Source organism: Marmota monax, unplaced genomic scaffold (assembly GCF_021218885.2).
Source record: "Marmota monax isolate L192 unplaced genomic scaffold, Marmota_monax_Labrador192_F-V1.1 WCK01_AAM20220418_F8-fsc00076, whole genome shotgun sequence".
Classification (NCBI taxonomy): domain Eukaryota; kingdom Metazoa; phylum Chordata; class Mammalia; order Rodentia; family Sciuridae; genus Marmota; species Marmota monax.
This window is the reverse complement of record NW_026692843.1, coordinates 8,734,523-8,758,063: the sequence shown is the minus strand read 5'-3', so window position 1 is coordinate 8,758,063 and position 23,541 is coordinate 8,734,523. Positions and strand designations below refer to the sequence as shown.

At 55.7% G+C, this 23,541-nt stretch overlaps 1 protein-coding gene across 1 annotated transcript in view; it reads right to left on the bottom strand.

The window, feature by feature from the left end:
- Positions 1–9,264: 9,264 nt before the first annotated feature.
- The window catches only part of Adgra1 (adhesion G protein-coupled receptor A1), a 49,987-nt gene continuing 35,710 nt past the window's right edge, over positions 9,265–23,541 (bottom strand). The window contains exons 6-7 of the mRNA XM_046448857.2: positions 13,113–13,211; positions 9,265–12,356 (exon numbers count right to left, since the gene is read on the bottom strand). Of these exons, the coding sequence (XP_046304813.1) occupies positions 11,156–12,356; positions 13,113–13,211 (1,300 nt within the window). The 3' untranslated portion in view covers positions 9,265–11,155. The remainder of the gene's footprint in view (positions 12,357–13,112; positions 13,212–23,541) is intronic.

Here is a 23,541-nt window from a genome sequence, read left to right as displayed (position 1 = left end):
GCCGCGCTGGGCACCACCGGCTACGCGCGCCTGGCCGCCATGGCAACGCGCCCGCCGCCTGCCGCAGTGTCGCCCGGCGGCGGCGGCGCGGGGGACGCCTGGGGCGGGGCCGGGGCGGTGCCGAGGGCCGTGTCACTTCGCCGGCCCGGGGGCTCCGCGGGGCCCAGGCGTCCTCCGAAGAGACGTCGGAGTCCAGGGTGAACGGCGCGCCGCCCGCGCCCGCCGCAGTGACTGTTTGGGGCGGAGCCACTTTGGATCCGCAGCGGCCGGCCGGGTCTGTGCCCACCCCTGCATGCCGAGGGTGTAGGGGCCTAGCCCACCAGGAGAACACCACAGACGGTGACCTTTGCCTGATTCCTGTGCAGTCTCCCCTAGGGACCAGCTAGGTTGCAGCAGTCTCCTCAGTGGCCGCGCAGGTGGCTGGAGGACAGGGCGCTGGGCTTTCCTGAGCACCAGGATGAGTCTTGCTGTGGTGGTGCCGACAGCCAGGATGCTTGCCCCTCAGCATAGCAGAGACCCAGTTCCCCGCCTGCCCCTCTCCCCACTCCCCAAGCTTTACCCAGGGCTAGGACTCCTGCCTCCCACCTTTCCACAAAAGGGTGCACAGTACTCTGGTCATCTTGGTGGGGTCTCCCCATGCCTTAGAGAGCAGGACTGTGGGTCAGGTCTCTCAGGAGAGAGGACACTGGCTGGGCTCCCCCTGCAGCTGGCCCTAACTCCAGAGCTTGGCTAGGAGGTTCTTAATAGTACTCCTTGTGACAGGTCCTGTAGAGCCTAAGAGTGCAGTGTGGACAGGGACACATTCTGTCCTTGGGGCAGGTTCCCACAGGCTCCTCCCTGCTGGCAGGTGTAAGGGTCACCCAGGACCCTGGAAAAATGGCTGGAAGTAGTTGGGTGCAGCCCCACTGTTCAAAACCTGATTCTAAGCATGGCATGCTGGGGTGCACCTGTACTTACAGCTACTCTGGAGGTGGAGACAGGAGGATCACTTAAATCCAAGAATTGGAGGTCAGTTTGGGCCACATAGTGAGACCTCATTTCAAAAAACAAAACAAGACCTGGCTCCAGGGCCAACCAAGTCAGCTGAATCAAACTTTGTCACTGCCCCCCCTGGGTTGTTTAGGAGTTAGGATCAGTAGTCAGGGTGGGTTGGGGAGCACAGGAAACCACAGTTGGAGAAAAGACATCTCATAGTTGAGTGGCCTTGGCCAGCTGGCCCTGCTCTTTCTCTGGGCACCGCATAGGGTCTGCAACAGCCCTAGCCCTAGCCCTAGCCTCAGGAGGAGGGGAGACACAGCCAGCAGACCTGTTCCAGCCCCAGGCTGGGGTGGCATCTGTCTTTGGAACCTGGGTTTGGAGGTGCATGCTCATTTGTCAAGGCCTGGGTGTGGGTGGGGCGCCTCTATCTCCCCTGCCCCCCTGTGTCCCTCAGGGAGATCTGGGGGTGCATGGCCACAAGGAGAAGACCACAGCCTGGTGCTGGTGGAGGTGGGTTTTGTCAGGACTTCAGGTGTCCCTGAATCAAACTTTGTCACTGCCCCCCTGGGGTGTTTAGGAGTTAGGATCAGTAGTCCTCAGGCTGCGTCTGCCCTCAGGCTGTCTTGCCTTCACTCTCGTGCAGCCGGTGTCCTGTTGGCTCACTGAGCACGTGCCATGCGTTCACAGCAACGCTGGCCCCAACACGTACCGCCCTGTGTTCTGGTACCTCACGCGTCAGAGTACTCGCTTCATGTTGGGTGCTTAGACCAGAGCAGGTCTGGGTTGGGCCACATCTTCCCAGAGCTGATGAGTCAGCCCTGTGGCTGCTCTAACCACCAAGTGGCCTCTGATGGGTCCTCCATGAACAGATTGTGGGAGTGGCCTTCCTGCGTGTGTGCCTACCACATGCCTAGAGGGCACACCTTCCTCTGGCGGTCTCTCCAGGGACGTCGGACTTCTTCAGAGCAGGCCAGGCTGCACCATCTGGCCCTGGCTTTGGTGGCACTCCTGTCTTCCAACAGCTAGCTTCTCAATTTTTACTCTTCTGCATTGACATTTGCCTGTTGGGTCCCTGCCCACCCTGCCCAGGGCCTGCCTGCCCTGAACTCCCTCCTCCTCAAGGCACTCAGGGACCCAGCCTTGGACACTTGTTCTGAAATCTGGCTCCATGTTGCACCAGGCCCTTGTCACATTCAGCTGCTGTTGGGATTTGTCCTGTTCTTCTGCCCATCTCTCCACCAGATGATGGCTCACTCCTGTGCTGCGGCATGCAGTTGGCTCAGCTTGACAAAGCAGGTAGGCGGGGACTTTGAAGTCTTGGCTCTAGCTCTCCCAGGAGGGGCTTGACAAGCTGTCAAATCACTTGTATATTTTGAAGTCAACATCTAAATTTTTTAAAAAATAAAAAATATAAATAATTGCAAAGAAGGTAATTTCTTGTGGGGTATAAATATTGATGCTCTAAAATAAAACTGTTAGTCACTTCTGTCAACGTACCCAAGAAGCTAAATACCAAAGTGGTTTTTTACCCACCATCAATCAGCCACAAAATCCATAAACACTTTTTTTCTAGGTTAGAAATCTTCTCTGAACATCTCTCCCTTAGCTCATCCTAGGCATCTCGTTTTGCCCAGAACCATGTCCTCCAGTGACATGTTTTTATTACTTAAAAGTTTCTATTGACCCTTTATCAGAAGGTGTGACAAATAAATACATGTAAGTTTTAGTAAGCTAAATATTTAAAAAACAGGGGCTGGGATTGTGGCTCAGTGGTAGAGCGCTCACCTAGCATGGGTAGGACGGTGGTTCAATCCTCAGCACGACATAAAAATAAAATGCATTGTGTTGTGTCCATCTACACCAAAAAATAAATATTAAAAAAATATTTAAAAAACGAACCATTTTTAACCTTTTTTTTTTTTTGCTTGCAGTGACCTAAAGCTCATGCATGCTCCCTTTACAGGGTGGAGGTAAGTGATAAGGCCATTTGTGTGTGGAGGGAGCAGACCCGCAAGGAGGCCTCGGTGTGTGGCTGCTGAACTCTGGGCACGTGAGCTGTCTCGTCCTGGCCCTCCTTGCAGGAGTGCTGGGGCAGCTGGAGCACAGGTGGAGCCCACCCTCCCAGGTGACAGGCGCTTCCTGCAGTTGCTGTTGAGGGGAAGCTGGCTGTTGCTTTGCCAGCCCCTGACGCCTGAGCACCAGCTTCTGGCAGCAGCTGCTGCAGTCCCTCCACTTGGGGGGGGTCCCATCCACCTGACAGAAGTCACACAACTGTGAGGGCGCCCGTGAAGTTCATATTACCAGCACACGCCCCGTGTGCCACCTTGCTGAGCTCCTGGCCCATGTCCCTGCTGCCTTCCCCACAGGAGGTCTGTGTGTGCCCGGGTGTGGAGGTGAGATCAGCACAGAGGGGACAGGCATCACCAGCTCAACTGCCCCTTGCAACATGTGGGGCAGGGAAACTGCCCAAGGGAGCTTCTGACCCCTGTGACTTCTGACACTGGGCTCCCCACCCGGCACCCTTGGTGAGAAACAGCTCTGGGAAACTGGATAGAGCCCAGTGGAGAAGGGACAGTCCACCTCCAGCTGACTGGCCAGGAGGCCACACCCCCAGCACACAGGCTACACCAGCACCACCTTCTTGAGGGCTGCAGAGCTCTCCACATGCACGCTGGCCCCAATGCCCTGCATTCCCTTCGGCAGTGTCTTGGTTACTCTTGGTCCTTTAGGTCACGACACATTCTAAACCAGTTTGCTGTGCACTTAGGAATCTGATTGGATGACAACAGCTCTGCTCTTCCACAGGTCTTTGTAAGGCTCTGATCATGACCACGAGCCTCCCTCTATCCCCTGGATAATGCCTTGCAGTTGTCTGTGAAGGGACCTTGTGCATTTTCTATTATAGTTGTCATGGATATCTGAATTTGTGGTATTATTGTAATGACATCTTTGTACATAGTTTGTTTTCTGCTCAGTGCTGGCCTGTGGAAGTGACATGGGCTTTTGTATGATGACCTTATATCCAGTGACGTGCTAAGCATGCCTGTCAGTTCCAGCCTCTGGATCGTGCTCATTTCCTATGTAAGGAGGTTCGACTTCTTGGAGGCTGGTCCTTGTCACGTTCCTTCCTCTTCCTTGGTACTCCTGCCGGGACCTCATATACTATAACTGAATGGCAGTGGTCTGGTTCCTGATGTTCTAGTTCACACTAAATGTAATTTTGCTGAGTTTTTTTTTTTAATCTCCCTTTAGCAGAGTAAGCTTCCTTCCACTGCTCTTTGCCAAGGGTTCTTTTTAAAACCACAAACAGTCGTTGGATTTTGTCAAATGTGCTTTCTGCACCCATTAAGATGATTGTGACATCTCCCTTTGTTCTGCTGACATGCTGGAGCCCCAGATAGATGTTTGATGCTCCTGGAATAGATGCACACAATTGTGACCCTTCATCTTTCCTAACACTGCTGGGCTGGGTGGAGGGTTCTAGGGCAGGGTCTTGGCTTTGCTTTCATTGCCCTGTAATTGTCTTTCTCTCACCATCCTCATTGACTGTAAGTACAGGTGGTGCTTGCTTGTGGGTAAGGGACCGTGTGTCTTTTCCTGTTCTCTGGAACAGTTCCTGGAAAACTCCCTTGATTCTTCCTGCATGTTTGGTAGAATTCTCTGATGAAGCCATCAGCCATTTGCGCAGAGATGCCTTTTATTATGGGACAGTTTCAAATTATGTTTCAGTTCCCAGTTATGTAACCATGAAGTTGTTCAGCTCCTTCTTCCCTAGGAGTTCTTGGTCCCGTCTCTCAGGACTGCCTCTGGGCACTCCCAGCCTGCCCTCTTGGCCCTCTTGAGCTGCGGGCCACTAGAGCCCCTCCAGCTCCTGCATGTGGCCACGTGCCTTTCTTCTTTGATCAGATTTTTTTAGGGCTGTTGACTTCATTCATCTTTTTATAGAACATGTCATTTTAGTTTATTAATTTCTGCTCTTCTCTGTATTATTTCCTTCTTTTGAATTTCTGCCAAGGGGGGGTTCTGTTCTGTTCTCCAGGTGGGTGTTGATCTGACCATTGATCCTCTCTCCCGACCTCTTCTCTCTAGGCACAATTTTAGCATGACAGGGGTTGACATCACCATGTTCTGGTCACTCAGGTCAAATGTTTTCTTGAATTCCAATTGTGGGGTGTTTCCTGGTCACCTGGATGGGCTCCCTGGTACACGTTCCCCATGCCCCATATTCTCCCAACCCTGAGTTCACAGGGCTCCTGTCTTCACTGCCCCATACCCTTCTCCTTTAGTCTGTTTGTTCTTCTAGCCCTGGAAAGGTACGTGATAACCATTTTCTGTGATGAGAACTGGCTTCTGCTAAGTCAGCCTGTTCTGATGTATTTGTTGTTACACATGCAAAGCACAAGGTGTTTTAAATTTTCCTATTGAAATTATCGTTATGAAATGCACTTTTTGTGAATCTGGGCAAATACTTCTTGCCCTAAAAAGTATTTGGGAAAATATTCAAGGGCCAAAATCAGCAGTGTTTGATTAGGCAAGACTTTTGTTTATTCTTTTATTCTTACCTTCCTATATCCTGATATTTAAGTTGTAGATTTTGTTAACAGTAATCAGAGACATAAAGATGTAAATGAGATCCAGCGTGACCATTTTTGTGTTTGAACTGGGACATTTACTGTGTTTATATTTAATCTAACTACTGATATATTTGCATTAAATCTGTCACTTAATTTCTTTTTCCCCTTGTTCTATGTTCCTTTTTCTTTCTTCTGTCTTAAGTTGCATTGTTATTGTATCTGTTTTTCATCTTTGTTCATTTGCAAGTTTGTAGAACTTCTGGAATCCCTGGCTTGTGTTCTTAGTCAATTTTGGAAAGTTTTGTCTTTAGATATTGTTTCAACCACTTTTTCTTATACTCTATTCACCCCCTTTCTCTTAGTGCACCCATAAGGCCTTAATATTTGTATTCCAACTACATTTGTGATAGATCTGCTCATACTATTCTCCACATCTTTTCCTCTCTTTTCTGAATTTTCTTTTTGCACTTTATTTTGTATATTTTCATATGGTCTATCTTCTAATTCACAAACTCTCTCTTTAATTTTGTCTAATCTACAATTCAATCTATTCATTGAATTCTTTTAGTTTTTTTTTTTTTTGTGTGTGTGTGTGTGGTGGGGGGGAGTATAGAACTCAATCATATTAGATCATTAAAGGTTTTGGATTCTTTGCCAAAATTCTCAGCCTAATCTTTTATATCCTTGAGTATGGTGAGCAAGTTAAGCATGTGTCTGAAAACTCCAATAGTGGGAGCCCTTGTGGGTATTTTCCTTAGCTCTGTTGTTTCTGCTGCTTTTTATTTATGTGGTTTTTTTTTTTTTTAAATCATGTGCTTGTTGTTGTGTTTGCAAAAGTACTCTTGGAAATCATTTGAGAACTAAGATATTTGGTCTTCCCCAAGAGGGGGCCTGAGTTCGTTATTTGCCACAGCTTATGCTAATGTATTTTAAAGTAGATTCTATAACAGGGGCTCCTTGAGAATTGGAGTTTCAAAGCAGGTTCTGGTCATTGTCCTGGTGAGCTCTGTTTTGTTTCCAGTCTCTTCTCCCTCCCGCCACCTCCCTTTCCCCCTCTCCCCTCTCCCCCTCTCCCTCCCTGTCTCCATCTCTCCCCCTCTCCCTCCTTCTCTCCCCCTTTCCTTCTCCCTCCTTCTCTCCATTTCTTTCTCCCTCCCTCTCTCCCTGTCTGCCTCTCCCCTGTCCCCTCTGTCCCTCATTCCCTCTCCATGTCCCTCTCTCCCTCTCCCTCTCTCTCTCCCCCCTCCCTCTCCCCCCTCTCTCCCTCTCTCTCCCTCTCTCCATTTCTCCTCCTCTCCCTCCTTCTCTCCCCCTTTCCATCTCCCCCCTCTCTCCCTGTCTTCCTCTCTCCCTCTCCCCCATCCCCTCTCTCCCTCTCTCTCCCTTGTCCCCTCTCCATCTCTCTCTCTCTCTCCCCCTCTCCCCCTCTCCCCTCTGTCCCTCATTCCCTCTCCATGTCCCTCTCTCCCCCTCTCTCCTCTCTCTCCCTCTCCCCCTCTCCCCTCTCTCTCCCTCCCTCCCTTTCTCTCCCTCTCCCTCCCTCTCTCCTCTCTCTCCCTCTCCCCCTCTCCCCTCTCTCCCTCCCTCCCTTTCTCTCCCTCTCCCTCCCTCTCTCCATCTCTCCCCTTCTCCCTCCTTCCCTCCCCCTTTCCATCTCCCCCTTTCTTCGGTCTTCCTCTCTCCCTCTCCCCATCCCCTCTCTCCCTTTCTCTCCCTTGTCCCCTCTCTTTGTCTGTCTCTCTCTCTCTCTCCCCTTTGCTCTCGCTCTCTCTGAGCCATTTCTCCTCCCCAGCTGATCTCCAGTTTCGGGAGCAGCAAGTTCTGCATGTGGATCATCTTGTGACAGAAGCCAAAGTTGCCCCTCAAACAATGATGACCTCCCGGTGCCATCAGGACCATTCAGTTAGCAGTCAGCCGGACTCAGTTTAACCAAGACTGAGTGACCACGCACACTTCTGGCCCTCCCTAGTTCTTCCTCCATACAGTGTCCTGAAGAAGGCTTAGGACACCAGCCCTCGTTCCTTCCCAGTGTGGCCACACTGAGCAGACTCCTTCACTGTCTCTCCACCACTGTCCCTGTGCTGACTGGGCAGTCATGGTGAGTGTCCAGACCTGGCCTGTTGGACCGGAGCCCAGCCCTCTGGCCGAGGATTCCATAAACAACTCCAGACATAACTGCAAAGAATAAATCAGACCTTATATTAGGACTTGACAGGTGTTTTGAAGGGAAAAAAGCACTTTAGAGAATAGGGATGCTGGAGGTCAGGTGTATGTGAGGTCACATTTGGCCTGTTTCTAGAAGCAGGGAGGGACGGAACCATGCAGAGTTGGGGAGGAGCACTCCTGGCAGAGGGACAGCCAGGGCAAAGGCCCTGAAGCAGACATAGAGAGCAAAGAGGCCTGGGGTGGAAACGGGTAGTGGACTGTCACTGAGCAGCGGTGGGAGGCTCATCGTAGGGCCTCGCCTGCAGAGGGGTGGGTGTCTGCGTTCATGTTCCAAGGCTGCTATGGTGAAGGGCTTCATCCAGCATTGGTCTCCGGCAATCCTAGGGCCGGAGTCTAGAAAGTCCAGCTGTTGGCCAGGCCACAAGGTGGGCCTCTCCCAGGCTCCTGCTGGCTGCCACAGCCCCCAGCGTTCCTTGGCTGTGGCATGACACTGCAGTCCCTGCTCTGCCCTCACGTGGCGACTCCCATGTGCCCATGTGTGTCTGTGACCAAACTTCCCTCTTCCATGAGGACACATCGACACCAGCACCACTCATCTGAACTAGGTGAAGTCTGCAAGGACTGTATTTCACAGAGGCCTGGGTAAGGGAGACCCTTATTGGGTTTATAGGTTTATTCTAAAGGATATTATGGAAGCTACAGCTGAACAGCCAATGAGGTGAGGTGCGCTCTCTTCTGCACAGGGCTGAGGATCATGTAAGGGGCTCCTGAGTCCTGCACAAGAGTTTCCACCAGCGGGGTCACCAACTCCTCCCCACAGGGTTCCAACCCCATCTCTGGTATCTCTGGTGATAGGCCCTATCCTGAGGTTCCCTGGGGGCCCTACATCACCTCATTAGCATAAACTCCAAGTCTTCAAAGGGCTCCTTGGGCTCCTGCCACTCAGAGAGTCTCAGAGTCTTGCCTCTGCAGGTGGGATTGACCCTACCAGTTCTTCCCTGGCCAACTCATTTGTAGGACCCTCATAAGACTTCCTGGGGGAGGCAGGGGCCCAGGGGGCTCTTGTTCTCACTAACCAGCTCTGGCGTCCCAGGCTGGACTGGGGCCTTGCTTCAGGGAGCTGCAGAGCCACAGGGTCCTGGTGCAGGGCTCTCTACTCTGCCACTTTAGATGGATACCCCTGTGTGGTGGGTTACACACCAGGGTAGAGAGGGCGCCCAATGCTCTGTCTCTGAAGGTATCCGTGTGCTTATGTGCACACATGCACACACACACACGCACATGAAGGTCAGCTCCCAATTGGGTACTCTCGTGTGCTCACACTCGTGCACATACCCTCCCCCCCCCCAGACAGCACGCCTCACACACCCAAACACACACACAAGAGGGAAGAGACACATGGAGGCTGCAGACAGGGGCAGTGGGCAGCCCTCCTGTTCCAAGGCGTTCCTGGTGCAGCTACACGTGAGCCTACACACTGAAAACAACGCACAGGTGGAGTGTGTCACACACTGGTCCCACGCGGACCCACGAGGCTGAATCAACATTGAAAAGCAACACAGTTAGTGTTTAATGCTGAATTCTTTGGTCGAATGATGAGGTGCTCTCTCTTCTGCCAGGGGCATTGAGGGCAGAAAGGACATGAGGGGCCCAGGGAAGCATACTGAATGAGGCTCAAATCCCCTGGACCCTCCTTCTCGTCAGGGGCGAGAGACACACACAGGATGCTATTGACCAGTCTCACCCAGGACAGACAATGGCAAACACTGTATTTTCAGGAAGGTATGCTTTGGTGCAGACCGTCAGGGTCCACGTGTCGCTATGGAAGCAGGCGGGAAGGTGCACGGTGACAGGGACTGACCCTGCCTGGTGGCCCTCGCTGCCCGGTGCTGACTGTCTGCATGGAGGAGTCCATGTTGGGTGCAGGTGCTGTGGGAGTCACAGCATCTCTTTTGGGTTTCCAAGTGTTGGGTCCCAGGTTCTTGCTCAGATACCAAGTGCCGGCCTCTGGATGGCTGCCCACCACAATGCTGCAGAGCACCTGCTTGAAGGCACTCCACATATCCATGCCCTCTCCTCTGAGATGCACGTTAGAAAGCTCTGATCCCCTGAAGCCACCTGCCCAGCTGGCAGAGCAGAGCACATGGGTGAAGCACACAGACAGCAGATTCTGCTGCTGACACCCACAGCTGCAGTGAAAACCCATGCTTGGGGCAGCTGGAAAACACCTAATTCTCTGTGTGCACATGTGCATGGCATGTGCATGGCATGTGCATGTACCTGCACGCACACACATCACATTGTGTACAGTACAGGCACTCTCATGCATGTGTGTGATGTGCACACTGAATGTGTGTCTGCACTTGGTCATGTATGCACATGTTCTGGTGTGTGTGTGTGTGTGTGCACATGTGCCACAGACTGGGAGGGGAGAAGGAATGGAAGGGCTGTGTGATCTCATAGGCACGCCCCCCGGACCCATGGGCTCCTGCCTTGGGAGGACACTGCCCAGGGATGGGTCACTTGCTTCCATAACAGACTCCTCGTCATCAACGTCTGTCCTTTGATTTGGGGCTTTGTTCCTAGATATTCATGGAAATGCAAAAGAGAAAAAGAAATTTTGTCTGGTGACCTCACCCCCAATTAGCCCCTCTTCCTTGTGCAAGGGAACTTGCTAGTATGTGCCCACACTGGAGCAGAACCCAGGCCTGACAGTGGCTGGTGGAGGAAGCTGAATCTCCATCGAGAAGGATCTGGGCATCTTGCAGAGGCACGGCCTTGAGACCCACCCATGAAGGCCGGCAGCCATGAGCTGCTCTTCCCCACAGCTCCAGAGTGGGGCTCATCTTCTAGCACCCAAGGTGTTCTCGGGCTACAGGGTGGGCTACCTCCAGGGCAGGGCTGGCTTGGAGGCAGGGAGTGGGCAGGGGCTCCTGTGGGTGCCCACATGTAGCTGACAGACATAAGGATGGCAGAGGGGTCTGCAGACAGTGCTCAGCATAAGCGTGCTCTGGAGAAGCAGCAGCCCCGCTCTGGAATGAACTCAGAACACCCTCACTGAACACCTGGGAATGTCCACAGGGGCCCTGCTGAGGGCTCCTGGTCACCGCCCTGCATTTTCGGGCCTGGGGTCTGGGGGGCTCCTTTGATAGAATCCCATGCTGTGTTTCTGGGCTGCCCTGGGGACTGGACTCTACAAACGGAGAGTGGGTGACAGTACGTGGACAGCCAGGCCCACCTGGGCTGGTGCAGCTGTGGCCCAGAGTGTTTCTCCCTGGGGTCTTCACAAAGAGGGTCTTGGTGATGGCGTCTGAGCCACATCTGAAAGGCCCAGTCACTGGTGACCCCCAGTCCCTGTTAGATGGCAGATGGCCCCTGAAGCTGAAGCTCCTTGGGGACATGGTGGCTCTGGGGAGGCCCATGTGCTCCCACTCCAGTTACACTGTAGTTTCATTTTTCCAGGGCCCCGTCCGGATGTTGCCTGTCCCATCAGTGCTGAACGGCAGGCCTTCTCGGATGTCACCCTTGAGCAGCCCGTTCTGGCCAGGGCTTCCGAAGGGCAGGGACTGTGTCCTGCGGAGCATCTCCAAGTGGGCTGGGCCTGGAGGCAGCCGTGGTGGGCAGCCATAGAGGGCAGAGCTGGCGTCGCTGCCCTCAGGCTGGCTGACCATGGGGAAGGGGTCGCCTGGGGTGCAGCAAGCCAGAGTGTGCACCCCCATCGGGCCCTCAAGGGAGCTGGGGGGACTGTCTGTGCGGGAGCTGTGGGGGCTGCCGTCCAGGCTGGATGGGATGTGGTAGGCGTATTCCCGTGGGGCCGAGGCAGCAGGGTGGAAGTAGTGGGGCTTAGTTCTGCCCTCGAGGCACCTGTGCAGGTGGGGCTCATGTAGGAAGGCCTCTCCCTCAGGCATGTGACTGTGGGCCTCGTCCTCCATCAGCTGCTCACAGTGCATCTTGGCACAGCAGGGGGTGGCTGGCGACAGGCAGCTGGCGTGGCCCTGGGCGGCCTGCAGGTTGGTCATCTTGCAGTGGCCTGGTGCTGGGTGGCTGAAGCCCCTTGCCTGGCCAGGGCACGGTGAGTCCTGCAGGCAGGCCATGTGCCCCAGCACGTCCCCGTTGGCATCGAGCGTGGGGTGTGTGCTGGGCTGTTGGGGGACGTCCCCACGGGAGGGGCAGCAGGACCACCAGCACTGCCACACATCCTCCCGCTTGGCACAGTGGTGGATGAGCACGAAGAGCCCCAGTGTCACGCAGAAGGCGCCGTACAGACAGCTGAAGACCATGTCCAGGAAGTGGCCCTGAGACACAGCCAGCGCCCCGAAGGCCCAGGTGGCCATGAAGAGGAACAGTGTGAAGGCCGCAGCCCGCAGCTGGGCCTTGAAGGAGTGCTCATTCTGCAGCTGCGAGGCGGCCAGTGGGTCACAGGCAGGCGTTGTGCAGGGCTGCGCCCCGTGGCGGTGGCCCCCCTCAGGCACCGCCAGCCGCTGTTGCTCCTCCGAGCGCTCTCTGAGCTCGTACCTGCGCTCCGGGTGGCGTCTCAGCTGGATGTAGGTGCCAAGGAAGTACACACAGGTGACCAGGACGATGAAGGCAGCGGGGCCGTAGAATGCGCCCAGGCTAGGCTCCCAGGCCATCCAGCAGCTGCAGGGAGACGTGGGTGAGTGCAGCCCCGGGGCACCTGCTCCCGAGCTCCTGGGGCCAGGGACCTCAGCTCGCTGCTTTACTTTTGTGGTAAGGAAACAGAAAAGGGAAGGTGCAGGGCACTGAGGCCCGTGAGTGCTGAGATGCAGGCCCTGGCTGACCGCCACCCCATCTTGGTGACACTGAGACAGTTTGGATGGGCATCTGTGATCCGACTGGTCAACTGGTAGTCCTGCATGCATGGGAGGCTAGCGGGACTGTGGGACTGTGTTCTGGGAGGGGAGGTGGCAGAGGCAGAGCTGGGGTAGGTGGGGTTTGGGGACAAGGGGCCTGAGAACAGGGCTTCATGGGCAGGCTGGATGTCCTATGCCCAGGGAGAAGCTCAGGGTGGGTGCTGAGAGGGTCAGAGGCTGGGGAAGGTGACATTGGTGGTGTGGCCAAATTCTTATCTGTCCCCCAGACTTTTCCTATGTAGAGAAAACCAGGCCTTGGGTGGCCAAGGAAAGAATTCCGTGGGAAGCTGAGTCTTCAAGGAAGAGAGGGCTCTGCACACCCAGGGGAGGGGCGTGGGGCACAGCTCTGAGTGGCCTCGGGGCTCAGGGACCAGGACTTGCAGCTCCTCTCCAGGGGTCCTCACCACAGGCACCTTGGGGATGGTCACTGACAGCTGGATACCACTGTGGGCACCTGCCTGGGGGGAGCCAGGAAAGTGGCTGCAAGTGCCCACCCTCCACTCTCCTGGCTGCCAGCACTCACTAGGCTGTGTCTTCATCTTCGGTCCCATAATTCCTGATGTTTGTGGCAGCAGTGACCCCACAGATGACGAAGGGGACGCCTCCACTGATGAGGTAGAACCTGCCAGAGAGCAGAGGGCGCTGATGGCCAGCAGAGGGCGCTGACAGCCGGCCGTGGGCACAGGCTGCACCTCCAAGAGGGGCAGCTTGGTTTTCAAGCCATCTTTGGGGCAGTGAGAGGAGGCCCAGGGGACCCATGGAGCAGCACCCCCCATGGACAGTGAGCATGGCCACAGGAGCCCGGCCGCTCCCCTTGGGAGCTGCTAGTGGGCCTGTGGCTGCTTTGGTCTGCTGCAGACCACTGGCCCCAGGGAACCCAGGGTGGAGGGGGTCTGGGTAGGTTCACTCCTGGCAGTGAGGACAGGCTATCGGCGACACCACTTGGACTGTCCCTAGAGTCCCTGGGCCGGGCGCTGGTGGCTCAAGTCTCCTCTGGACTTGCCCAGCAGGGCCTGGGTGGTGCCCCTCCTGTCTGTCCTTGTCCGGTGACTGTGCAATCCTGGCCACAGGGTGAGGGCTTCTGCCCCTCCAGCCCTCTGGCTGTTGGGAGAGCTGTCACTTGGAGCCAGGGTCCTCCCGGACAGCAGTTCATCCTGGTGGGCTGACATTCCCCTCAAAGAGCCCTTGGCTAACAGCTCCCCCAGAGCAGAGAGGGGTCTGACCTGCAGGCCGGCACACCACCCTGGGCCAGCAAGGGGCCCCACAGAGCTGCCATCTGCTGAGAAGATGGGCAGCTGCCCGTCTGGGTACTTCAGACCCTCTGACTGGCAGTGTGTCCCACAAGCACCACCCAAGGGCTGGGACTGGGAGGCCCCATGGGGAATCCAGGCCACCCAGAAGCTCCCTGGACCTAAGAAAACAGTCTTCGAGAATGAAAGAGAAATCAGATTCTCTGAGAAGATTGGGGAACTTGGGAGGCCTGGCGGCCGTCACTCCCTCAGGGAGGGCCTCAACACTGCTTGGGAATCGGGGTCCCCTGGGACTGGCACAGGGGCCCGTGGGCCTGGGGTGCCAGGCGCTCTGGGTGCTTCACGTGAGTGGTACGACTTTACACAGGTGTGAAGGAGTGGATGGCAACCCCGAGAAGGTGATAGGAAAACAGCCACTGAATTAATTAACACAACATTGTAAAAAGTGCTACAGCAGCACTGACGAGGAAAGTTGGAATGAGAAACAACAAAGAGAACCACGCACACTGTCCAGAGGCACAGCGGAGGCTGCTCCAGGATTTCTGCCAAGGCACTGAGCAGCACCTGATAGAGGGACACCCTCCCAGGCTCCCCTGGACATGCTCACGGTGTGCTCTGACACACACGTTCCCAGCACCCAATCTTCCTGGGATCTCCCTGGGTTATCTGGGTTGATGTGGTCACTTGGTGTGTGTCATACTGTGCACAGTCATGTGAGAGGGCGAGCCCCATGTGACTTCCTGTAAGTGAAACTAACACACCAGGAACCAGAGACAACATTCACCCGCACCTACTGACCAGCTTGCAGGGCATTTACTGACCAAAATGCACAAAAATAAGACAGACGATGTGGAATGCATAAACAGGTGGAGGGTGAAGGACAGGTGGAGTGTCAAGGACAGTGGAGGGTGAAGGACAGGTGGAGGGTGATGGGCAGTGGAGGGTGAAGGACAGGTGGAGGGTGAAGGACAGTGGAGGGTGATGAACAGTGGAGGGTGATGGACAGTGGAGGGTGAAGGACAGGTGGAGTGTGAAGGACAGAGGAGGGTGAAGGACAGGTGGAGGGTGAAGGACAGTGGAGGGTGATGGACAGTGGAGGGTGATGGACAGATGGAGGGTGATGGGTAGTGGAGGGTGAAGGACAGGTGGAGTGTGAAGGACAGTGGAGTGTGATGGGCAATGGAGGGTGAAGAACAGTGGAGGGTGAAGTACAGGTGGAGGGTAATGGACAGGGGGAGGGTGATGGACAGGTTGATGGTGAAGGAACGTGGATGGTGATGGGCAGTGAAGGGTGATGGACAGTGGAGGGTGAAGGACAGGTGGAGGGTGAAGGACAGTGGAGGGTGAAGGACAGTGGAGGGTCAAGGACATGTGGAGGGTGAAGGACAGTGGAGGGTGATGTGCAGTGGAGTGTGATGGACAGGTTGAGGGTGAAGGACACGTCGAGGGTGAAGGGCAGTGGAGGGTGAAGGACAGGTGGAGGGTGAAGGACAGTGGAGTGTGATGTGCAGTGGAGGGTGAAGGACAGGTGGAGCTGAAGGACAGGTGTAGGGTGAAGGACAGTGGAGGGTGGAGGACAGGTGGAGGGTGAAGGACAGTGGAGGGTGAAGGACAGTGGAGTGTGAAGGACAGTGGATGGTGAAGGACAGTGGAGGATGAAGGACAGTGGAGGGTGAAGGACAGGTGGAGGGTGAAGGACATTGGAGGGTGATGTGCACTGGAGGGTGTAGGACAGGTGGAGGGTGATGGACAGTTAGAGTGTGAAGGACAGGTTGAGGGTGAAGGACCGTGGAGGGTGAAGGACAGGTGGAGGGTGAAGGACAGTGGAGGGTGAAGGACAGTGGAGGGTCAAGGACATGTGGAGGGTGAAGGACAGTGGAGGGTGATGTGCAGTGGAGTGTGATGGACAGGTTGAGGGTGAAGGACACGTCGAGGGTGAAGGGCAGTGGAGGGTGAAGGACAGGTGGAGGGTGAAGGACAGTGGAGTGTGATGTGCAGTGGAGGGTGAAGGACAGGTGGAGCTGAAGGACAGGTGTAGGGTGAAGGACAGTGGAGGGTGGAGGACAGGTGTAGGGTGAAGGACAGTGGAGGGTGAAGGACAGTGGAGTGTGAAGGACAGTGGATGGTGAAGGACAGTGGAGGATGAAGGACAGTGGAGGGTGAAGGACAGGTGGAGGGTGAAGGACAGTGGAGGGTGAAGGACAGTGGATGGTGAATTACAGGTGGAGGGTGAAGGACATTGGAGGGTGATGTGCACTGGAGGGTGTAGGACAGGTGGAGGGTGATGGACAGTTAGAGTGTGAAGGACAGGTTGAGGGTGAAGGACCGTGGAGGGTGAAGGACAGGTGGAGGGTGAAGGAAAGTGGAGGGTGATGTGCAGTGTACAGTGAAGGACAGGTGGATGGTGAAGGACAGGTGGAGGGTGAAGGACAGTGGAGGGTTAAAGACAGGTGGAGGGTGAAGGACAGGTGGAGGGTGAAGGACAGTGGAGGGTAAAGTACAGGTGGACGGTGAAGGACAGTGGAGGGTGAAGGACAGGTGGACGGTGAAGGACAGTTAGAGGGTGAAGGACAGGTGGAGGGTGAAGGACAGGTGGAGGATGAAGGACAGTGGAGGGTGAAGGACAGTGGAGGGTGAAGGACAGGTGGAGGGTGATGTACAGGTGGAGTGCGAAGGACAGTGGAGGGTGATGATCAGGTGGAGGGTGAAGGAGAATGGAGGGTGATGTGCAGTGGAGGGTGTAGGACTGTTGGAAGGTGAAGGACAGGTGTAGGGTGAACGACAGTGGAGGGTGGAGGACAGGTGGACGGTGAAGGACAGTGGATGTTGTAGGACAGTGGAGGGTGAAGGACAGGTGGAGGGTGAAGGACAGGGGAGGGTGATGGACAGTGGAGGGTGATGGACAGGTGGAGGGTGATGGGCAGTGGAGGGTGAAGGACAGGTGGAGTGTGAAGGACAGTGGATGGTCATGGGCAATGGAGTGTGAAAGACAGTGGAGGGTGAAGGACAGTGGAGGGTGAAGGACAGGTGGAGGGTGAAGGACAGGTGGAGGGTGAAGGACAGGGGAGGGTGATGGACAGTGGAGGGTGATGGACAGGTGGAGGGTGATGGGCAGTGGAGGGTGAAGGACAGGTGGAGTGTGAAGGACAGTGGATGGTCATGGGCAATGGAGTGTAAAAGACAGTGGAGGGTGAAGGACAGTGGAGGGTGAAGGACAGGTGGAGGGTGAAGGACAGGTGGAGGGTGAATGATAGTGGAGGTTTAAGGACAGTGGAGGGTGAAGGACAGGTGGAGGGTGAAGGACAGTGGAGTGTGAAGGATACTTAGAGGGTGAAGGATAGTGGAGGGTGAAGGACAGGTGGAGAGTGAAGGAGAGTCAGAGGGTGAAGGACAGGTGGAAGGTGAAGGACACGTTGAAGTTGAAGGACAGTGGAGGGTGAAGGAGAGTGGAGAGTGAAGGACAGTTCGAGGGTGAAGAACAGTTGGATGGTGAAGTACAGTTAGAGGGTGAAGACAGGTGGAGGGTGAAGGACGGATGGAAGGTGAAGGACAGTGTAGGGTGATGGAGAGGTGGTGGGTGAAGGATAGTGGACCGTGAAAGACAGTGGAGGGTGATGGGCATTGGAGGGTGAAGGACAATGGAGGGTGAAGTACAGGTGGAGGGTGATGGACAGGGGGAGGGTGATGGACAGGTTGATGGTGAAGGACCGTGGATGGTGATGGGCTGTGAAGGGTGAAGGACAGTGGAGGGTGAAGGACAGTGGAGGGTGAAGGACAGGTGGAGGGTGAAGGACCGTGGAGGGTGATGTGCAGTGGAGTGTGATGGACAGGTTGAGGGTGAAGGACACGTGGAGGGTGAAGGGCAGTGGAGGGTGAAGGACAGGTGGAGGGTGAAGGACAGTGGAGGGTGATGTGCAGTGGAGGGTGAAGGACAGGTGGAGCTGAAGCACAGGTGTAGGGTGAAGGATAGTGGAGGGTGGAGGACAGGTGGAGGGTGAAGGACAGTGGAGGGTGGAGGACAGTGGAGTGTGAAGGACAGTGGTGGGTGAAGGACAGTGGAGGGTGAAGGACAGTGGAGGATGAAGGACAGGTGGAGTGTGAAGGACAGTGGAGGGTGAAGGACACTGGAGTGTGAAGTACAGGTGGAGGGTGAAGGACACTGGAGGGTGATGTGCAGTGGAGGGTGTAGGACAGGTGGAGGGTGATGGACAGTTAGAGTGTGAAGGACAGGTGGAGGATGAAGGACCGTGGAGGGTGAAGGACAGGTGGAGGGTGGAGGACAGGTGGAGGGTGAAGGACCGTGGAGGGTGAAGGACAGGTGGAGGGTGAAGGAAAGTGGAGGGTGATGTGCAGTGTTCAGTAAAGGACAGGTGGAGGGTGAAGGACAGGTGGAGGGTGAAGGACAGTGGAGGGCGAAGGACAGTGGAGGGTGAAGGATGGTGGAGGTTTAAGGACAGGTGGAGGGTGAAGGACAGGTGGATGGTGAAGGACAGTGGAGGGTGAAGGACAGTCAAGGGTGAAGGACAGGTGGAGGGTGATGTACAGGTGGAGTGCGAAGGACAGTGGAGGGAGATGGGCAGTGAAGGGTGAAGGACTGGTGGAGGGTGAAGGACAGTGGATGTTGTAAGACAGTGGAGGGTGAAGGACAGGTGGAGGGTGAAGGACATTGGAGGGTGAAGGACAGGTGGAGGGTGAAGGACAGGTGGAGGGTGAAGGACAGTGGAGGGCGAAGGACAGTGGAATTTGAAGCACAGTGTAGGTTTAAGCACAGGTGGAAGGTGAAGGGCAGTTATAGGGTGAAGGACAGTGGAGGGTGAAGGACACGTAGAGGGTGAAGGATAGTGGAGGGTGAAGGACAGGTGGAGAGTGAAGGAGAGTCAGAGGGTGAAGGACAGGTGGAGGGTGAAGGACAGGTTGACGTTGAAGGACAGTGGAGGGTGAAGCAGAGTGGAGAGTGAAGGACAGGTCGAGGGTGAAGGACAGGTGGAGGGTGAAGGACTGATGGAGGGTGAAGGACAGATGGAGGGTGATGGACAGGTGGAGGGTGAAGGACCCTGGAGGTGAAGGACAGTGGAGGGTGAAGGACAGGCGGAGGTTGAACTACAGGTGAAGGGTGAAGGACAGTGGAGGGTGAAGGACAGATGGAGGGTGATGGACAGTGGGAGGGTGAAGGACTGGTGGAGGGTGAAGGACAGGTGGAGGGTGAAGGACAGCGGAGGGTGAAGGACAGTGGAGGGTGAAGGACAGGTGGAGGGTGAAGCACAGTGGAGGGTTATGTGCAGTGGAGGGTGATGGACAGGTTGAGGGTGAAGGACTGGTGGAGTGTGAAGGGCAGTGGAGGGTGAAGGACTGGTGGAGGGTGAAGGACAGTGGAGGGTGATGTGCAGTGGAGGGTGAAGGACAGGTGGAGGGTGAAGGAGAGGTGGAGGGTGAAGGACAGGTGGAGGGTGAAGTACAGGTGCAGTGTGAAGGACTGTGGAGGGTGGAGTACAGTGGAGGGTGAAGGACAGTGGAAGGCGAAGGACAGTGGAGGGTGAAGGACAGTGGAGGGTGATGGACAGGTGGAGGGTGAAGAACAGTTAGAGGGTGAAGGACAGGTGGAGGGTGAAGGACAGTTGGAGGGTGAAGGACAGGTGGAGTGTGAAGGACAGTGGAGGGTGAAGGACAGGTGGAGTGTGAAGGAGAGTGGAGGGTGAAGGACAGTTGGAGTGTGAAGGACAGTGGAGGGTGAAGGACAGGTGGAGGGTGAAGGACAGGAGGAGGGTGATGAACAGGTGGAGGGTGAAGAACAGTTAGAGGGTGAAGGACAGGTGGAGGGTGAAGGAGAGGTGGAAGGTGAAGGACAGGTGGAGGGTTAAGGACAGTGGAGGGTGAAGGACAGGTGGAGGGTGAAGGACAGTGGAGGGTGATGTGCAGTGGAGGGTGTAGGACTGTTGGAAGGTGAAGGACAGGTGCAGGGTGAACGACAGTGGAGGGTGGAAGACAGGTGGAGGGTGAAGGACAGTGGAGGGCGAAGGACAGTGGAGGGTGACGGACAGTGAAGTGTGAAGGACAGGTGGAGTGTGAAGGACAGGTGGAGGGTGAAGTACAGTGGATGGTAAAGGACAGGTGGACGGTGAAGGACATTGGAGGGTGAAGGACAGGTGCAGGGTGAAGGACAGGTGGAGGTTGAAGGACAGTGGAGGGTGAAGGACAGGTGGAGTGTGAAGGACAGGTGGAGGGTGAAGGACAGTGGATGGTAAAGGACAGGTGGACGGTGAAGGACAGTTAGAGGGTGAAGGACAGGTGCAGGGTGAAGGACAGGTGGAGGTTGAAGGACAGTGGAGGGTGAAGGACAGGTGGTGGGTAATGGACAGGTGGAGGGTGAAGGATAGTGGAGGGTGATGGGCAGTGAAGGGTGAAGGACAGGTGGAGGGTGAAGGACATTGGAGGGTGAAGGACAGGTGGAGGGTGAAGGACAGTTACAGGGTGAAGGACAAGTGGAGGGTGATGGACAGTGGAGGGTGATGGGCAATGGAGGGTGAAGGACAGTGGAGGGTGAAGGACAGTGTTGGGTGAAGGACAGTTAAAGGGTGAAGGATAGTGTAGTTTTAAGGAAAGTGGAAGGTGAAGGACAGGTGGAGGGTGAAGGACAGTGGAGTGTGAAGGACACTTAGAGGGTGAAGGATAGTGGAGGGTGAAGGACAGGTGGAGAGTGAAGGAGAGTCAGAGGGTGAAGGACAGGTGGAGGGTGAAGGATAGGTTGAAGTTGAAGGACAGTGGAGGGTGAAGGAGAGTGGAGAGTGAAGGACAGGTCGAGGGTGAAGGACAGTTGGAGTGTGAAGGACAGTTAGAGGGTGAAGGATAGGTGGAGGGTGAAGGACGGATGGAGGGTGAAGGACAGATGGAGGGTGAAGGACAGGTGGAGGGTGAAGGACCCTGAAGGTGAAGGACAGTGGAGGGTGATGGAGAGGTGGAGGGTGAAGGATAGTGGAGGGTGAAAGACAGTGGAGGGTGATGGGCAGTGGAGGGTGAAAGACAGTGGAGGGTGAAGTACAGGTGGAGGTTGAAGTACAGGTGGAGGGTGAAGGACAGTGGAGGTTGAAGGACAGGTGGAGGGTGATGGACAGGTGGAAGGTGAGGGAAAGTTGGAGGGTGAAGGACAGTTGGAGGGTGATGGACAGGTGGAGGGTGATGGACAGGTGGAGGGTGAAGGACAGGCGGAGGGTGAAGGACAGGTGGAGCGTGATGGACAGGTGGAGGGTGAAGGACAGGTGGAGGGCGATGGGCAGTGGAGGGTGAATGACAGTGGAGGGTGAAGGACAGGTGAAGGGTGAAGGACAGTGGAGGGTGAAGGACATGTGGAGGGTGAAGGACAGGTGCAGGGTGAAGGACAGTGGAGGGTGAAGGACAGTGGATGGTGATGTGCAGTGGAGGGTGAAGGACAGGTGGATGGTGAAGGACAGGTGCAGGGTGAAGGACAGTGGAGGGTGGAGGACAGGTGGAGGGTGAAGGAGAGTGGAGGGCGAAGGACAGTGGAGGGCGAAGGACAGTGGAGGGTGAAGGACAGTTAGAGGGTGAAGTACCGGTGGAGGGTGAAGTACAGGTGGAGGGTGAAGGACAGTGGTGGTTGAAGAACAGTTAGAGGGTGAAGGACAGTTGAAGGGTGAAGGACAGCTGGAGGGTGAAGGACAGTGGAGGGTGAAGAACAGGTGGTGGGTGATGGACAGGTGGAGGGTGAAGGACAATGGAGGGTGATTGGCAGTGAAGGGTGAAGGACAGGTGGAGGGTGAAGGACAGTGGAGTGTGAAGTACAGGTGGAGGTTTAAGTACAGGTGGAGGGTGAAGGACAGGTGGAGTGTGAAGGACAGTGGATAGTGAAGGACAGTTAGAGGGTGAAGGACAGCTGGAGGGTGAAGGAAAGGTGGAGGGTGAAGGACAGGCGGAGGGTGAAGGACAGGTGGAGGGTGAAGGACACTGGAGGGTGAACAACAGGTGGTGGGTGATGGACAGGTGGAGGGTGAAGGACAATGGAGGGTGATTGGCAGTGAAGGGTGAAGGACAGGTGGAGGGTGCAGGACAGTGGAGGGTGAAGGACAGTGGAGGGTGAAGGACATGTGGAGGGTGAAGGACAGTGGAGGGTGAAGGGCAGGTGGAGGGTGATGGACAGGTGGAGGGTGAGGGAATGTTGGAGGGTGAAGGACAGTTGGAGGGTGATGGACAGGTGGAGGGTGAAGGACAGGTGGAGGGTGAAGGACAGGTGGAGGGTGAAGGACAGGTGGAGCGTGATGGACAGGTGGAGGGTGAAGGACAGCTGGAGGGTGATGGGCAGTGGAGGGTGAAGGACAGTGGAGGGTGAAAGACAGGTGGAGGGTGAAGGACAGTGGAGGGTGAAGGACAGGTGGAGGGTGAAGGACAGGTGGAGGGTGAAGGACAGGTGCAGGGTGAAGGAGAGTGGATGGTGGAGGACAGGTGGAGGGTGAAGGACAGTGGAGGGCGAAGGACAATGGACGGCGAAGGACAGTGGAGGGTGAAGGACAGTTAGAGTGTGAAGTACCAGTGGAGGGTGAAGGACAGTTAGAGGGTGAAGGACAGGTGGAGGGTGAAGGACAGGTGGAGGGTGAAGGACAGGTGGAGGGTGAAGGAGAGTGGAGGGTGAAGCACAGTTAGAGGGTGAAGGACAGTGGAGGGTGAAGGACAGTGGAGGGTGAAGGACAGTGGAGTTTGAAGGACAGTGGAGGTTTAAGGACAGGTGGAAAGTGAAGTGCAGTTACAGGGTGAAGGACAGTGGAGGGTGAAGGACACTTAAAGGGTGAAGGATAGTGGAGGGTGAAGGACAGGTGGAGAGTGAAGGAGAGTCAGAGAGTGAAGGATAGGTGGAGGGTGAAGGACAGGTTGACGTTGAAGGACAGTGGAGGGTGAAGGAGAGTGGAGAATGAAGGACAGGTCGAGGGTGAAGGACAGGTGGAGGGTGAAGGACGGATGGAGGGTGAAGGACAGTTGGAGGGTGAAGGACAGGTGGAGGGTGAAGGACAGGTGGAGGGTGAAGGGCAGTGGAAGATGAAGGACAGGTGGAGGGTGATGGACAGTGGAGGGTGATGTGCTGTGGAGGTTGAAGGACAGGTAGAGCGTGAAGGACAGTGGAGGGTGAAGGACTGGTGGAGGGTGAAGGACAGTGGAGGGTGAAGGACAGTGGTGGGTAAAGGACAGGTGGATGGTGAAGGACAGTTAGAGGGTGAAGGACAGGTGGAGGTTGAAGGACAGTGGAGGGTGAAGCACAGTGGAGCGTGAAGGACAGGTTGTGGGTGATGGGCAGGTGGAGGGTGAAGGACAGTGGAGGGTGATGGGCAGTGAAGGGTGAAGGACAGGTGGAGGGTGAAGGACAGTGGATGTTGTAGGACAGTGGAGGGTGAAGGACAGGTGGAGGGTGAAGGACATTGGAGGGTGAAGGACAGGTGGAGGGTGAAGGACAGTGGAGGGTGATGGACAGTGGAGGGTGATGGACAGGTGGAGGGTGATGGGCAGTGGAGGGTGAAGGACAGGTGGAGTGTGAAGGACAGTGGAGGGTGATGGGCAATGGAGGGTGAAAGACAGTGGAGGGTGAATGAAAGTGGAGGGTGAAGGACAGGTGGAGGGTGAAGGACATTGGATGGTGAAGGACAGGAGCAGGGTGAAGGACAGTGGAGGGTGAAGGACCGGTGGACGGTGAAGGACAGTGGAGTG